Raw genomic sequence first — 16,332 nt, forward strand, 5'->3', positions numbered from 1 at the left:
ATCAGTTTTACGAAATGTTAATAAAAGAAAATGTACCAAAAACTATCGTGAGAAACAAATTCCCATTTGGAGACTCTACGAGTGTTGTACCAAATACCTATCTCGATGTATCTAAAAGCGAATTACCGAAAATTGATTATTATCCCCCAACCCCAGATTCCCACTACGGTAATGGTCTCCGCACCTGGATAAACTTGAAATAAAAAGAATATATATCAATATCACGTTTCATTTCTTTCACAAATTACTTACACGTTATCATGGAAGGATGTAACGACCCTTCTCCCACAGGGCTTCTAGCCTCCCTGTCCGTTTCATTTTTAAATAATCCCAAAGTTATTACGGCGCTTTTGATATTATTTCTTATTATAATTATCGAGTTATCTGATTTCGCTTATTGGTATACTCAAAAAAACCTTAAACTGCACGACTAATGGATAAACTAGAAGAAATATACTTCAATGAAAAAGATCCGGGGAGCTTCGGAGGTGTTCAAGGACTATATAGGGCTGCGAGGGAAAAGGGGATTAACGTTTCCTTAAATGATGTTATTGAGTTCCTACAACGTCAAGATACGTACACGCTACACAAACCCGCGAGACACAACTTCAGAAGGAACAAGACTATTGTGTACGGTATAGATGAACAATGGCAACTTGATCTGGCAGACATGCAAAACATTAAGCGTCATAATGACGGATATAGATTTCTACTGTGCTGTATTGACGTATTCAGTAAATTTGCTTTCGCCGTCGCTATTAAAGACAAGAAAGGACCTACGATGGTTGCGGCGTTTAGATCCGTATTAGAGTCTGGTAGAAAACCCAAGATTGTTCAGTCGGATCATGGGAATGAATTTCTAAATAAAGAACTGCAAAGTGAATTGAAACGTTTGTATATCAAGTTTTTCGCCACACACTCGGAAGTGAAATGCAGTATAGTTGAACGATTTAATCGAACCTTGAAGGAGCGAATGTACCGCTATTTTACGCAAAACGACACCTACAAATACATTGACGTATTACCCGACTTATTGGAATCGTATAATAACAACTACCACAAGTCAATTAAATGCAAACCCACTGAAGTGACAGAGGAAAATTCGAAAGAAATCTGGTTAAATTTGTACGGGAAAGTAAACTTTTCGCCGCCAGTTTCATACCCCTTTGAAATTGACGATTTAGTTAGAATTAGCAAAAATAAAAGAACGTTTGAAAAAGGGTATTTGGCCAATTATACCGAAGAACTATTCAAAGTAACAGAACGGATCCCGAGAGATCCACCGGTATATAAACTGAAGGATTTGAACTCCGAGCTCATTTCCGGTGTGTTCTACAAAGAGGAAATACAGAGAGTTGGCAAGGACCTAGAAAACTGTAAATTTAAAATTGAAAAAGTATTACGAAAACGTAAAAAACCTGACGGTACTAAAGAACTCCTCGTACGGTGGAGAGGGTATAGTTCCGAATTTGATTCCTGGGTGCAAGAAATCGACGTAAAATGAGTTTCTACATCACACTACCCTCTGACTCGTCAACGCAATATTTCAAAGGAAATACTATAAGCAAGTTCAGAACGTATCTACCAGAACCTATAATTCTAGAGGGATCTCACGAGGTTGCTCTGGCTGAAATAAGCTATCCTAGAACTTGGAATAATGTAAAAAGGGAATGCGCAGTTCGCATTTGGGATAATTCGTTCGTAGGTGTTGCTTCGGATGCAATGGATGAATTCCCAGAAGAGGGATCTGGTTTTGGTGAAAGTGGACAGACAATTAACGGAGTGAATGAAAACCGGGGTATATCGATAATTATACCTCCCGGATATTACGGTTCTGTAGAGGAATTACTCGAAATATTGTCAGCCGACGACGATGCTGGTGCTACTGAAAAAATAAAATCTAGGGTTGAGTTTTCATACAACAAACCAAATCGACGGGTGATGGTTGAGTTAAAAGGGACGAACCAACTTTATATCCCAAGCGAAATTGCCATTATATTAGGGTTCACGAGGAATTCCAAAAAAGACTTCACTGTGGTCGCCTCTATGACGGCCCCATTCAGTTGTGATATGGATGCTGGAATGCACTCCTTATTCGTATACTCTGATATAATTCAGTCTCGATCGGTAGGAGACTCTGACGTCCCTCTCTTAAGAATTATAAGTATCAACGGGAAAGATGGTGACACGGTGGAAAAAGAGTTTGCTAAACCCCATTACATGCCCATAGCGAAAAACAACTTCCAAACAATTGAAATAAACATTATGAGTGAAATGGGTAAACCGGTTAAGTTCGAACGTGGGAAAGTTCACGTCACTCTGCATTTCAGGCCCAGAAGAACTTGGCACTTGTTATAAGAACTACGTTGAATTCAATCTCCGCCCCATTTATGACGTGATTGCCAAAGTGTAAGGATGTCTCCATATAATACGGGTCACGTTTCTGTTAAGGATTATGAGGACTATTATCTAAATCAAATTGGACATGGATCCATCCCAGTATATAGAGGTTTGGCCGTGCAACGTGGTTATGGCCTGGGGTCAATTATCTCCTCGGCGTTCAGATCGGCCATGCCATTACTTAAAAGGGGTGCCACGTTCCTAGGTCGAAAGTTTTTAAACACTGGCGCGAAAATTGCGACGGATTATACAAGCGGTGTACCCATTAAACAAGCATTGAGAACTAGGGGTAAAGAAGCGGGTAAGGAAACATTGAGAAGGGCCGCCGAAGAAGTGACCAAGCTAACTGGAAACGGACGTAAAAGGAAACGCAAAGTGTCACCCATCATCAGTTCTGTTCGAGCTAAGAAGAAGAGAAGGTCGTCATCTTTACACCCGGATATATTTTCATAATGTCGCTCGCACACCCAAACTCTATGAACAGCGTCAGCTCGGAAATAAATGTTTTTCACGTACCCTATACCCAAACTGGGATAGTAGGAAGTCAATGGGTGGAGTATAACTCTACCTCCAATGTGGATGAAAATCAGGCTATTATATTTCCCGTCACCGGGAACTCCGAGACATACATGGACTTGAAAACCACGCTCCTGCATTTGCAAGTAAAAGTGGTTAAAGCCGATGGGTCTCTACCTAAAGCCTCTGTGTACGAATCGAATGGTGATATAACTACTCAGGCGGATAAAGTTGGACCCGAAAACCTATTACTCTCCAGTCTTTTTAGTGAACTACACGTATCGTTGAATGATAGATCAGTTACATCATGTCCTCAACAATACGCATACAAGAGCATGATTCAAACGCTATTGACATTTGGTGGTCCAGCGAAAAAGAGTTTTTTGACCGGGGCACTATTCTACAAACATACGGCGGGACATTTTGACGACTTTTCCGAAAATGAAGGGTTTTTGAAACGGAGTGAATTCGCCCAAAATGGGGTTATAGACTTGATTGGCGTCGTACACGCCGATATATGTCAGCAAAATCGCTTTATCCCCAATCTGGTCGATGTGAATTTTAAATTTATCAAAAGTCCCAACGAAATCTGCTTACATGCGGATGGAAATAAAGCGAAAGCTATATTTACCCACGCTTCGTTATTCATAAGAAGAGTTAAACTAACCCCCGAGATTATGATATCACACGCCAAAACCCTGGAATTGGCCACGATGAAATACCCCATAACACGTACGGAATGTAATACGTTTTCCATATCTCAAGGAAGTAAAATAGCAGTCAAAGACAATTTATTTAGCGGTCAACAACCGAATAAAGTTGTAATTGGATTTGTAGACCAGAACGCGTTTTTGGGTGATTATAAAATGTCGCCTTTTAATTTTAAAAATGAAGCGGTGACTCAAATCACCTTATCCGTTGATGGGGTTAGCGTACCCCATAAACCCTTAAGCCCCAACTTTAAGGATAACCTATGTATGAGATCGTACGCCAATCTCTTTCTTCAAACCGGAGAATGGAATATCGACGAGGATAATTTCATTGACCGTGACGAGTTCGCCAATGGTAATGCTCTTTTCGTATTCGACTTGACCCCCGACCTGAATGGTAGTTCGACTGAAAGTTTCAACTTTATAAAGAACGGTAGTGTCCGATTGGAGTTAATATTTGCCGAAGCGCTACCGGCTACAATTGCCGTCGTTTACTATTCCGAATTCCAATCTTTGATTGAAATTGACAAAAACCGAGCCGTTTTATTCGATCAAAGTTCATAATGGACTCTCGACAACTTGAGAGAATATTAAGGCGCGATCCATACACTAGAAATTTGTTCCGGGGAATATTTCCGGCGGATAAACTACCACTAACTGTTAAAACATTTCCATCGCTGTACATTGTGAACACTGATACGTCTAAAGGGGGAGGAAAACATTGGACGGCTATATACATTTCGAGGAAAAAGAATACTGAATTCTTTGAAAGCTATGGAAATCCTCCGGATTTATTTAAATTTAATGATTTTGTAGAGCGAAACAGCCTAACTGTTACGTTTAATTCGCGCCAACTACAAGGGGAATTAAGTCATACTTGTGGCGGATATTGCGTTTACTTTTCATTGTATCGGTGTAGGGGAGTTAAAATGTTTGATATAATAAAACGATTTTCTAAAAATAAAAATGTTAACGATCGTATGATATCTGAATATATGTATAAGAATTACTCAATAAATTTGTCATAATTTTTTCTTTTTATTCCGCATTTTTATGCCCGTGGGCTAGTGTGGTAATACCATCATTCATTATGTAACGTTTATCGTCACAGGGATTGAGACATAGTTTGTTTTGCCGTACCGTTTTTAAAATGTGTTTGTCACTCACAATTCTAACCATTTCCGCGGTGGTCAGCTCGCGGTTCTGCAAGCATTCGCGGTAATGCGCGTGCCGGACGCGTTTCTTTACGACGCGCTTGCACACGCCCTTACAAGTCTTCTTTTCTCCTTTGGCGGACAAAATGCTATACATTTTTGGCCTAAGCCCACAAAACTCCTGGATCGGTGTCCCATCTAGTTCATCCTTGAATTTCCCTAGACGCTTTTTATTCACGTCACTGTGGAGAGGATGGTCACGAGGATAGCCGGAAAAGTCGTACATGTTGGATTGGGCAGCAAAGTCCGCGTACAGATCCTCTGTCTGGATGTGGTAGGTGAGGCTATCTGTAATTTTACATAATGTTAGTACAGGTATATGTTAAATATTCACGTAATACATACCAGTATCCGTGAAGAGGAGTTTTGCCCTATCTCCATATTGTCTCCGGATGACGTCATAATGAAATTCGTACATCAATAATTTTGACAGATCCAAGATGGCGAACCCCGTGTATATCGGTCGGTTTAACACCAACTTCTTCTTGGCGGAATGAATACCGACCAGTTCATTATGAAAAATTGTGAATTTTTCAAAGGCGGGTGAGCTTCTCGGGAGTGGTTACCAATTTGAAATCTTGGCGATTCCTAAGGTTCTCCATGGTTTTACCTGAAAAAGAGAGAGAGGAAATATAATAAAAGAGCTTGATATAGTAATAATTAATTTTACTAAACACCGAATACAGCGTTGTTCATTAGTTTAAAGAGATCCTTTTCAAAATCGTCCGTCGCCTTGGTTCTCTTCTCCGTGTTAAAACTTATATATTTTTTTAACCAAGCCCCCTGTTCGAATTTCAATATCCGGTGAATATGGGTGATTTTTAACCCTTTTGCTACGTAATATTTCAGGTTGCGATAGTGCACCACATATCGTTCCTTTTTGAAAAAGTTGGGGACGAGTTTAGGTAGTGATTCCTTGATTGGGATGTTAAGAGCCGTCATCTGCTCCTTAGAATATTCGGAGAGGAATTCCGATTTTATTGTCATTGATTCCGGGGCTAGTGGGTAGCAGTTGTGGTTATCATGGAGGTCCTCAGGGTACTCCAAATCAACCTCAACTATAAAACCCTCCGGTGCAGCGTCGGGACAGTCCAATATTTCCCGCTCCGAGTTCAGGTTCGGTTCAACCCATCGAAATTGCTTCATTGGTAGGGCGTCGCACATTACAGTGCCGTAGAGGTTGTTGCAATCTATTGATACTATTCGTTAATACCATGATGTACAGAATTGTCTCAAAATTCATACCTAGGTAACATATGTAGCTATCTGATTTTGTGTTGTCGTACGTCTCCAGATATTTGTTATTAGCCTCTGCGAATCGATGACTAATCATCGACACCCCACCCCGAATCCCCTTTTCGATAAAAAGGTGCATGTCCTCGTCTAGGAATAGGTCCAAGCACACCTTGGTCATACACAAAGCGGCGTTCCAGGCGTAACCAGGTAGTGTATAGGCATGGGCGGGATCTAGACGGTAATACGTCATGCACATTTTGCGGAAGTTTTGGAACACGTCCGCTAGGAGGAGTGTGTCTGATAGCACGTACAAGTCGTGATACCCGCCTAATATATGGAATAATTAATTTCACCTGTTTGAATATGTTTATTTATATATATATTTACCTAAATTTCGAATTTTAAATGATTCCCACACATTCTGGGCATGCGTATAGTCGTCGGAGCTCAGCGGTTCATCCGTTAAGTCATTATGGAAGCTTTTGATTGGTGGTAATTGCGCCTCCTTAAATCGATCCTCGGAATCCATGTATGAATATGGGTATACACCCTTCCGTAGAAGTAATTTTACTTCTTCTGGTTTAAAAACCGAGCTCAATAAAGGGAATTTTTGAGCACCCCCCTTAGCCAAATTTGAAACCAGCGTTTCCAGCGAGGCGGGTTGAAAACGTATGCTATCTATAAAGCGGAGATTGCTCAGTGAGAATGAAATATTTGTCTCGCTATTAGACGCTATGCAGTCTATCCTCGTGTTTTTCACGGTAGCGATATGTTGCATAATGAGATGAGCATCGTATCTGTTGATTAAAAATGTTTGGTAAACACCTCCCCTTATGGTAAATGATGAATAATCTATATTACCTGCTTAAATTATGCATCACGACTGGGATGAATTTTGGCGCTTTTAGCTTCAAATTACAGCTTTGACAAGCGCTTCCCCTACACGCTCCAGTATAGTGATCATGGTCACGTGTTTTGACCGATGTTTGAAGGAATGGTTCTTCGCATACGTAACAGCGACTTGAGGATTGGAATGAGGCCTCCTCTTCCACCGTTAACTGCATTGGAATGTTTTTCTTCAATTTTTCCATTATAGTTTTGGATTCATCCATGAGCATTTTTAGAAATTTTATGCCACCATCGCACCCTCTATATGTCTTGTGTTTAACAAGTTTTCCTGAAAATAGTATATCGTTAGATGACTGTATAATATCTGTACCCACAGGCTTTAACTTACCAGTAGGACCAATAATCGTGTATGAGAACCCGCATGCTGTATGAAGCGCCAAAGTTGTTGTGGAAGATAATGTTGCTTCCGGGAGACACGTTGTCACCTTTGCCAACAACGATTCAAAATCAGCTATTATGATGTATGGAACCTATAAATAAACGTGTAACTATTATAGAATTCTACCAAACTTTTATATTGTTAATAAATTACCATTTGATTCCACCCGTAATTTTTGAATTTCAAAATGGGTTCATCATGCGGCATTAATACTCGCTGCGGGTCGTGTACGTTACATTCCCGAACGTGGTTGTTATGGGTGGCCTCGGTGGCACTTCTTTTCAAACAATACCGACAATAAAACGATTGGTGGGAATGTTTCGTGAAGCCGTTAAACAGTCGACTAATGCTACGAATTAAAACATAGTGCTTTGATTTCCCATTGGAAACCAAGAGAAGGTCTATTTGTCTCGATTCACGCACTTTATTCTCGCTCACGTAACGAGGGAAATATCCTTTTTCGTAGGCGAAGATATTCACGGATAAATTGTTTTTTAATTCGAAACGTTTCAGTTTAAAAGAGTCTAACTCAAAAGGGAAAGTGATTCCGCATAGGTCTAGTTCGTTCTCGTATGGTCTATAATGTGATACGCGGTTTGCGTTGACTAACGCTGGGTGAAGTTTTGCTAAAACCGACCATAGGAAACACTTGTTATCCTCTGGATCTTCCGGATTAACATTTACAGTAGCCCGTTTATTAGCGATCACGTCTGGCAGTTCAAAGTACGTTCCACCAACGAGGGGTAGATACTGGATAATATTAATTTGTAGAAATAGGATTCTATCCAATATCCAACCACTCCCCTTAGCCGTGAACGTATTCATGCTTTCGGCGATCTTATCCCTACTGACATTGATTTGTCCCGGAATGACTTCCGGCGTCAAAGTTGCGTGCGTGAACCCACGGAAGAATGGCGAGGTTTCCGTCTCAGTCCCGGTGTTTCCCAACTCGCGGGTGTACCGCGCTTGTATGACTATGTACCATTTGACGCCTCGTTTTTCGTTTAATTTGTTTCTAATATATCTCTCTAGCTTATGCATATGTTCATTTATGAACAAAATTGGATCCGTAACACCTTCGGGCGCGGTGATTCTGGCCGAGAAAATCGCATCGTTCAACGCGTTAATTTCCTCAATGTCCGGTTGTTGACTCCCGGGTTGTTCTACCGCGTTTTGTTCGGCCTCCCAATTGTCCATAAATTCATTTAACCCGACGTCATCTTGCGAGAGCATAACATCACCATCTACGTCCTCCCTACCTCCACCATCTAGATTATGTCTATCCTCCCACATCTTTATAAACTCATCAAGCCCTTCGAGATCTTGGGTAGATAACGGGTCATCAGACCTTGATGCATCTTCTACATAAATATATTAGGATTTAATTCTTGTACCGATTGTAAGTTCAATGTTTTATACTACTAAGCCCCTGGTGGGTACCTACACCCTGTACATCAATGTGCGGGGAGTGAGAACCTTTACAGGGTATGACTAATTATATTTTAACAAAATAATTACCATTTTCAACTGTGATTCGTTTTCTTTTCTCTGGAGTCGGTTCTCCCTTCCTCTTAACGGGGGAATTAGGAGGGGTTACACGGTGTGATGGCCCGGGTTGAGGAGATGCTGGACGCGTGTTGTTTTCCGCGACGTTATTTACCGCGGCTCCATCGTGGTTCGTTCGCCGTTGATGACGCAATAAATTATCTCTCCGCGAAAATGACTTATCGCAAACTGGACACGCAAAAGAAATATTACCGTGTTTGACCCGCATATGTCGAGTGAGGTTCTGCTGGTTCGTGAAGACATCGGCGCATGTGGAACAGGAGTACATCTTGAAATCGAATGTGGCCATAGGACCCATTTCACCTCCCTTTTATACAATTTTTAGGCCTACGTATATATTGTTTCACCCTTTCCCGTGATTCCAATTGGATAAAAATATAGCCAGCTTTAAACAGTGTCTTTTCCTTGGCTTTTCCGGGGTTTCCCCATCAACGTACAGAAATCCAATTGCACCTGGTTTAAGATGGTGTAATATGGAAGACCTAAAAAGAACCTTCTAGAAACAATGGAATGTTCTGGAATCGGAAAGAATATTCTAGATGGTTCGAGGTGATCGACACTTCATTGTACATCCGAATTCGGTCTATATTGTAGGTAGTGTAAAGTCAACAATGACGCTTTGATGTGAAGACTCCCTCGAGTCTAAGAAATTTACTCCTATGATGAAAAACCCAAACGGTATCTTTAACTATAGTAGCAGGTACGTTCGTACACGAGGGGTTTGTCGAGACGTCAAGTTGACATGTTAGGTTAAGACGCACGTGTTTTCGCCTTCTAGATGGTTCGAAACGAGGGGTCGGATACGTACTAATTCTATGTACCATGTCCTTTAAGTTATCAGTATATTTTGAACTAGTAACCGACCACCCAGCATCGGGCTTGATTTCTTCGCGGTTTTTGGGTTTTTTGGGGGAATCCCGATTGAAACCAGTGATTCATGTGTGTATGGTTTTTAATCCTACAATTCATACTAACTGTTTGAAGTTCTATTGTGATTTTTGAAAAAAGGGTTAGAGGATTTCATACTACATGATGGACCAGGGACATGGGCCATTTTCAATATTCTACTCACAACGATTTTTTCTGTCCTTGTTACAAGTCGAGTCAAATTTATTTAAAAAAAAAAAAAACTTTTATAAATTAACTTAATAATGGTTCTGGGTCGCGTCCCTATGGGTGACATGTCTTGGGTGTACGCACCAGATGATCAGCCCATAATACAAATAGAAATGGAAGGAGAGATATTTATAGATGATGAAGAGGAGGTACTTAACTTCATTGTCGAGAATGATGAGGATGAGGTTACAAGTGTTGATTCACTCGTCACGTTTCCGATTCTCCATCCAGGGGACATGTAAGTGAATTTTTCCCATTTATTGTTTTTTAGTATCAATAATTAAGTCAACTTCTATATAATTAGAGCCGATCTCGGCGATTTTGATGATTTTAATGAAGAAATAGTTTTAAACGTAAACTGCGATGGCTACCGGTAAATACCTCCATATTTATGAATCCTACCATAAATAGCGCTAATTGATTTCGTTTAGGATCATAGACACCGTACGTGTCCTACTATTACCTAGTATGGGCACCCCCACGGTCCAGGCCCTTTTAACAAGCCTGGAAGATTTAATTGCTAGGTACATACGTCCAAGGTGTGTATTGAAAATATAGCCGAGTTTCAGATTGTTTTATTAATATATTTTGGGATCCCCCCCTTAGCCCGACTAGGGATGCCGATGGGGCTTACCCCACCCCAGATGCTTGGCTCCCAACGCCTAACTGTGATGGATACGGGTATGATACATTAAAAATATTTAATCTTATTTACATTAATTACAATACACATATATCCATTAAAAAAAAATACCTCTTATTTATTGTTATCAGTGTTCAAAACGCCGTGTTCACACATATTATCAGAAGGCGGGACAACCGCAACCGTTCAGGAGGGCTAACCCCGGAAGAGTTGGAAAATGCAACCCAGCTCGATAGAGCGTTGGTTCAGCACATCGGTGTTGCGATTAATCGTAGTGTGTGTGAAAATTTAAATTTAGCATATCAAATTTAAAAAAAAAAATAAAGAAAAAAAATATATAAAATAGACTATATATTGTTTGAATTTTTATTCATCTCCTAAATTTTCATTTACAACATTCTTATGATTATAAATCCACTCAGAAAATAGTATACATTTAGAAAGTGCACATAAATACTTTTTATTATTACGGACAGTTTTATGATTTAACATGCATGTAATCATCGGACCATCATCATCGATTTCGTTAGCTTTTGGACATCCTACTCCATTCAAGTCTATAACTTCTCGATTAATAAGGTTCAACAAAAAGAAACACTTTTCCTCCCCTTTACAGAATACCCGTTCGTAGCCTTGTACTGCAGTCCGGAGGCACTCCCCGAGTTTTTCGTAGGGCGTTACTCCATCATCCCATCCCAAACCATGCAGGTTGTTAAGAAGCCACCTGTTCTGACGCACAGTGTCGTATGTAAGTTCTTTTTCACTGTACGGGGGCGCGAAAGACCATGATCCAACTCTCGGAGTTTTCTCCACGCTGGTTACCGCCACCTCTTTCGCGATTTGTTCCCGTTCAACTCCAACAATTCGCCCGGTAAGAAAATCAAAATCAACGACCACGGATTTCTTAAGCCTTGGTGAGGGTAAAAAAATCTCCCATTAACACTGATATTTACGGTTCAAACTTTAACTTTAAAAAACACCAAGTCCACAAAAACTATACTTACATTGTACTTGGTAGCTGTTCCTTCCTTCCTCGTCGGACTTTAGAGAGATTGTGATGATGGTTTAACTCAGGGTCCTAGCTATTTATACTATTTAATATGGTCACCATCCTAGCTTTGACTGTACATTAATGGTGTTTACGCAGTGGGTTTTTTCGGAAAGATTTTTCTCGAACAATCTACAACTTTGACTGTACATTTTACGTCATGACCTTAAACAACGTTAACTGGGTTTTATGGGGTATTTTAAATTTCTGGAATGATCTAGAATAATCGGTAGAGCTGGGTTTTTACTGGGATTCTTTATTTACCCCCAACGTCATCTGGAGTTTCATACCCCCCCCTTAACCATTTGATTAATACCGGGGAAATTAATGGTTCAAATTTTAATCTAATTAACATATTAAAATACTGTTTATTTCTTAAATCATAATTCAACCTATCTTCATACTCCAATGTATGTACTTCTACATCCGAGAATCGAACACGCTTCATTGACCTGTCAATCAAAAACACCCCTTGCAGGTGCGGGGATGAGAGGGGTGAGTCAATCATAAACACCCTCTTACCGGTCTGAGAGAGGGGTGAGTCAATCAAAAGGTTTACGTTTTCTCTCCCGCCATCTTGCCATCCTCCCATCCTCCAATCCTCCCATCCTCCCATCCTCCAATCCTCCCCTGCCTTCCACTGTACCTGTGCTGGGAACGGCATTTAAGTACTACTCTGGTCTGGGCAAGGAACGCCTTAGTACCCACTTGGACTGCCGGTCGGGTAACAAAATCCCGAGGGCTCGTGTATACGGTTCAACTCCAGGATGGAGTTTCTCGTGATTTTCATGCAAATCATCTTCAGCATAGGGCTGAGGCAGAAGAAAGCAGCGACCCTTATTCCATTATCTTGGATTCGTTCCAATTAACACCATGTACGGAGCCATTGGAAGTGACGGAAAACCCGGAACGTCATGTTCAATTTAATTTGCCGCACGACGCGGTCGACGAGGATCCGGACACCATCCCGCGCCGGTCGGGCCGCGAAGTTCGCAAGCCATCGCGTCTTCAAGTCAATCCGAGCCAGCGATGCTATACCTCATCTCGCGCTTCGCTTCCTCGAGAAAGGGAGATGTTATGAATCCAATCTAAATAGTTTTTTATGAATGTAACTCTTCAGCTTGTTAATCAATAGTTTTTTATGTATGTAACTCTTAAGCTTTGTTAATTTAATAATAGTTTTTTGGCCTATTCTATGCTATTTAAACTAAAACTCCCTAAAGAATCGGGGTCTCGTTCCGTGGGTCACGATCGGTGATAGTTGTTTGTTTGTTCTTTTATTAATAAAGTCATTTTATTACATAATGAGTTGTCGAGGTAAAAGTTCTTAACGTTTTGAGTAACCGACAAACTCAACAATAATATATATTGAACTATTGTAACTTCCTCAATTTTAATTAAATTAAAGTATAATATTAATTAAATTAAAGTATAATATTTATTAAATTAAAGTATAATATTAATTAATCTACAGTGAATTCTTCAATTAACTTACTTGAAACATCATTACCTATAATTATCATTAATCTCACTCGTGAACATATATTTATTTTAATCTTAATTAAATTACAGAATAATATATATTGAACTATTGTAACTTCCTCAATCGGTTAATTTTAAACTTAATTAAACTACATCATTATTTATAAAGTTATCATTAATCTCACTTGTAAACGTGGACTGCTCGCTTAACAAAGTAGAGTAGCAGACGAGTTTTCAAGAGACGATATCATTGGTTAACTCATGGTGAACTTTGCCTGCTAATTCGTTTCTCTCTACATTCAAGACTGATAAGGTTTTAGGAAAAGAACTCTAAGCTTCAGACGTGACTTTGAGGCCGACTTAACATCATATTAACGTGGTAGTGGGCAATTATTAAATTTCTCTCTCTTAGCGCGAAACGCGCCTAGACTCGAGATGGATTTCTATCCCAGCTCATATCTTATGAAAGCAAAGGTCTATATAAGCATTCGGTGGCGCAGTTCTAGCGTGCCGGGTTTCTGAACTGTAGCGTTAACGTTGGTACGTTCGAGTCCCGTCGGGGATTTGGAAATTTGCGAAATAAAATAATATGAAGGTTAGCTACCCTAGGTCCATCTGTTAGCGTTTAAGAGCATTATATATGAACTATGAATAAATTTGAATAAATTAACGCGAAAATGGGCGGGGTTAAGACGCCCAACCAGCCGTAACATAGGATATAATGGGGGAAAAAAGGGGGGAATATAGGGGGGAAAGGAACTAAAAAAAGGGGGAAATGGGGGGAAAAAGTGGGGGTGAAAGGGGTAAAAGTGGGGGTAGTAAATCTTCGGTATAAATGCATTAGTTTTTAGCCCATCAATAGATGGCGCTAAAAACTAAAAAGGACGTAATTTTATTTGTAACCGACTTCTGTAATTATAGGAATCTTTAATATTACCTCAATCAAAGCGGGATTTTTTCTCTTTTCTGCCTTATTTGGCCTTGTTATTCCCGGACATTATCTTATTAATTTTTTTTTCCATTTCCGCTGAAGTTCCTAAATATATTATAATTAAATTTTGAAAGTAAGACTTCCTACTACCATATTTTGTTCAAGGACAGTTAATACATTGTTATAACCAGATTTTGCTCAAGGACTGTTAATACATTGTTTTTCCTGGCCCCTGATAAAAGCTTGCAACATATTCTATACTCGCTGTGAAATTCCCTACATTCATAGTTCCTAAGTGTTTATTGCCTTAAAAACTCCACTCTCACGTTTCTTGTGGCAGCTTAAATGCCGTGAAACGGCGAGAATGGTTCTAGTCAAAACTGAAAACCGAGCAACTAATTAATGGGCGATCGTGCTCAAAAAATTCTGGTTAAATTCTAGACTATGAACTTTTTCCACTGAAAATGCTATTTTTATCTCAATGAACGTCATAAGTTCAACTTTGATAAAATGTTTTTGACGATAAAACCCTAGGAGCCACAAAATAAGGATTTTCAGGCGTTTTTCACCCAGTGTGAAGCATTTGCAACATTTATACATGCACGTAGTGTAATTCAAGTACTGCACGCCCGATGTTCAGGATAAAAACCGTTAATATTTGTATTTCAGAGGCCTTAACTGTCAATTAACACTGATGAATATTTTTTGTAAATAAAGTGGGTCGTATACACTCCTGTTCAATCGGACTTGAGTACAACAATTTTCTTTCCCACGAAAATTAACATTAAGTATTCATCAAATTTACCTTCTAATAATACATCAAGTCCAACTAAACACAACTTTAGTAAAATAAAAGAAATTTTGACTTACCAAATGCTAGTAGTTGTGCTGGAGCAGTCTCATCTTTCCACTTGATGTCCGTTACCAAATTAATATATTTTTTGTAATCCACTGCATGTGCGATTTCTGTTGCGAGTGCTTCATTAGCGATTGTTCTAACTGAATAGTTATCATAGGTTTCACTTTCTTCGATCCACTTAATTAAAATGTGCAGTTTCTGTGTCGATTTAGCCATCCTTTTCTAACACGTAAGCTCAGAATTCCGAATTTACGCCTATAATCACACGAACGGTTTGAAACTGCTTACTGCTCTTTCACTTTCAAAGTTGAGAAATGGAACTCTTTCATCGCAAGTCCCCAGTGTGGACTATCTCAATAGAAAATATTTTTTTACCTTTACTCTGAGACCGTCCATAAACTACGTCACACTCTTATGGGGGGGAGGGGGTTTCTAAATTTGTGACGGTCCGTGACAAGGAGGGTTCTTCGATGCGTGACGTCACATTTAGCATTGATTTTGTTACGAAGTCAGTAAGAGGCCGATTGGCTCTCTTATGTTATAGATGAAGAAAGACAACATTCCATAGCCCACCATTACAATAATTTACCAAAATTGTTATTCCATCATCGCTTAAATAGTAGAAAATTTCTACTATTTACACCTTTATATAGCCAATTTAAATAGCGCATTTAAAATAAATAGCGTAAACTCTCTCATGTCCCTGTTTATACGCCCCTATTATTTGTGAGGATGAATCAAATCCCCCTGCCGATTGAAATGGTTTCGATTCTTTGGCAAATTTTCTAAATATCACGCTCGATTAGTCTGTTTTCGGTGACAGTGTCGAAACCTAAAAAGTGTACCCCTTTAACTAAGCTTCGTGGAACTTTTTTGAATCTTATAAAAAGCACATCCAGACATTAAAATTCTAAAGGTCAATCAGAGGGAAAAAGCTTAAAACGGAAGAGAATTTGAATTTTCAGCCGAGCCAAATATTTCTGAGAGGGTGGAATATCACTCAATAAATTAATGAAATTAAATTTGTAAATTAAGACAAATCATAGTGAGGAGGGGGGGTTAAAGAAATGTGACGTGGTTTTTAGGGGAGGGGTCTGAGAAAAGCGTGACGAAGCTTGATCTGGGGGGACGGGGGGGTCAGAAAATGCTTTTTTTCGCGTGACGTAGTTTATGGCCCAAAAATTCTTTCTCTAAAAATAGACACACAGTTCAAAGGGGTTGCGCGCAACGACCTTGAGACCAAAAAAACGAAACTTCTTTTCATGGGCATGTTTTTGCTTCCCGACTTCTTCAATTCCGCGAATCTTGTGTAAAATCGAGGGG

At 39.6% G+C, this 16,332-nt stretch overlaps 4 protein-coding genes and 1 long non-coding RNA gene across 5 annotated transcripts; 2 read left to right on the forward strand and 3 right to left on the reverse strand.

Moving 5' to 3' along the window:
• Positions 1-2,852: 2,852 nt before the first annotated feature.
• LOC149685291 (uncharacterized protein F54H12.2-like) lies at positions 2,853-4,190 on the forward strand. The gene has a single exon (XM_089870994.1). The coding sequence runs from the start codon at positions 2,853-2,855 to the stop codon at positions 4,188-4,190; it is 1,338 nt and encodes a 445-aa protein (XP_089727120.1).
• A 474-nt stretch (positions 4,191-4,664) lies between these two features.
• LOC149685292 (uncharacterized) lies at positions 4,665-9,228 on the reverse strand. The gene is made up of 9 exons (XM_089870995.1): positions 8,883-9,228; positions 7,518-8,725; positions 7,314-7,455; positions 6,938-7,253; positions 6,464-6,873; positions 6,086-6,403; positions 5,511-6,039; positions 5,186-5,388; positions 4,665-5,128 (listed from the first exon to the last, which is right to left on the reverse strand). The coding sequence occupies exons 1-9, from the start codon at positions 9,226-9,228 to the stop codon at positions 4,665-4,667; spliced, it is 3,936 nt and encodes a 1,311-aa protein (XP_089727121.1).
• An 853-nt stretch (positions 9,229-10,081) lies between these two features.
• On the forward strand, positions 10,082-11,001 carry LOC149685293 (uncharacterized). The gene is made up of 5 exons (XM_089870996.1): positions 10,082-10,284; positions 10,351-10,419; positions 10,478-10,585; positions 10,653-10,727; positions 10,821-11,001. Exons 1-5 carry the CDS (start codon positions 10,082-10,084, stop codon positions 10,999-11,001), a joined length of 636 nt encoding a protein of 211 aa, XP_089727122.1.
• A 40-nt stretch (positions 11,002-11,041) lies between these two features.
• On the reverse strand, positions 11,042-12,016 carry LOC149685294 (uncharacterized). The gene is made up of 2 exons (XM_089871117.1): positions 11,694-12,016; positions 11,042-11,599 (listed from the first exon to the last, which is right to left on the reverse strand). Coding segments are annotated over exons 1-2 (546 nt in total). The 5' UTR covers positions 11,696-12,016; the 3' UTR covers positions 11,042-11,055.
• A 2,140-nt stretch (positions 12,017-14,156) lies between these two features.
• Positions 14,157-15,288, reverse strand: LOC149685295 (uncharacterized). The gene is made up of 2 exons (XR_016384062.1): positions 15,021-15,288; positions 14,157-14,255 (listed from the first exon to the last, which is right to left on the reverse strand). It is a non-coding gene; the product is annotated as an uncharacterized LOC149685295 (long non-coding RNA).
• Positions 15,289-16,332: the final 1,044 nt, after the last annotated feature.

The sequence above is a fragment of the Phalangium opilio genome, unplaced genomic scaffold (genome assembly GCF_054372755.1).
Source record: "Phalangium opilio isolate 3A_F unplaced genomic scaffold, DU_Popi_V2 ptg000032l_1, whole genome shotgun sequence".
Lineage (NCBI taxonomy): Eukaryota > Metazoa > Arthropoda > Arachnida > Opiliones > Phalangiidae > Phalangium > Phalangium opilio.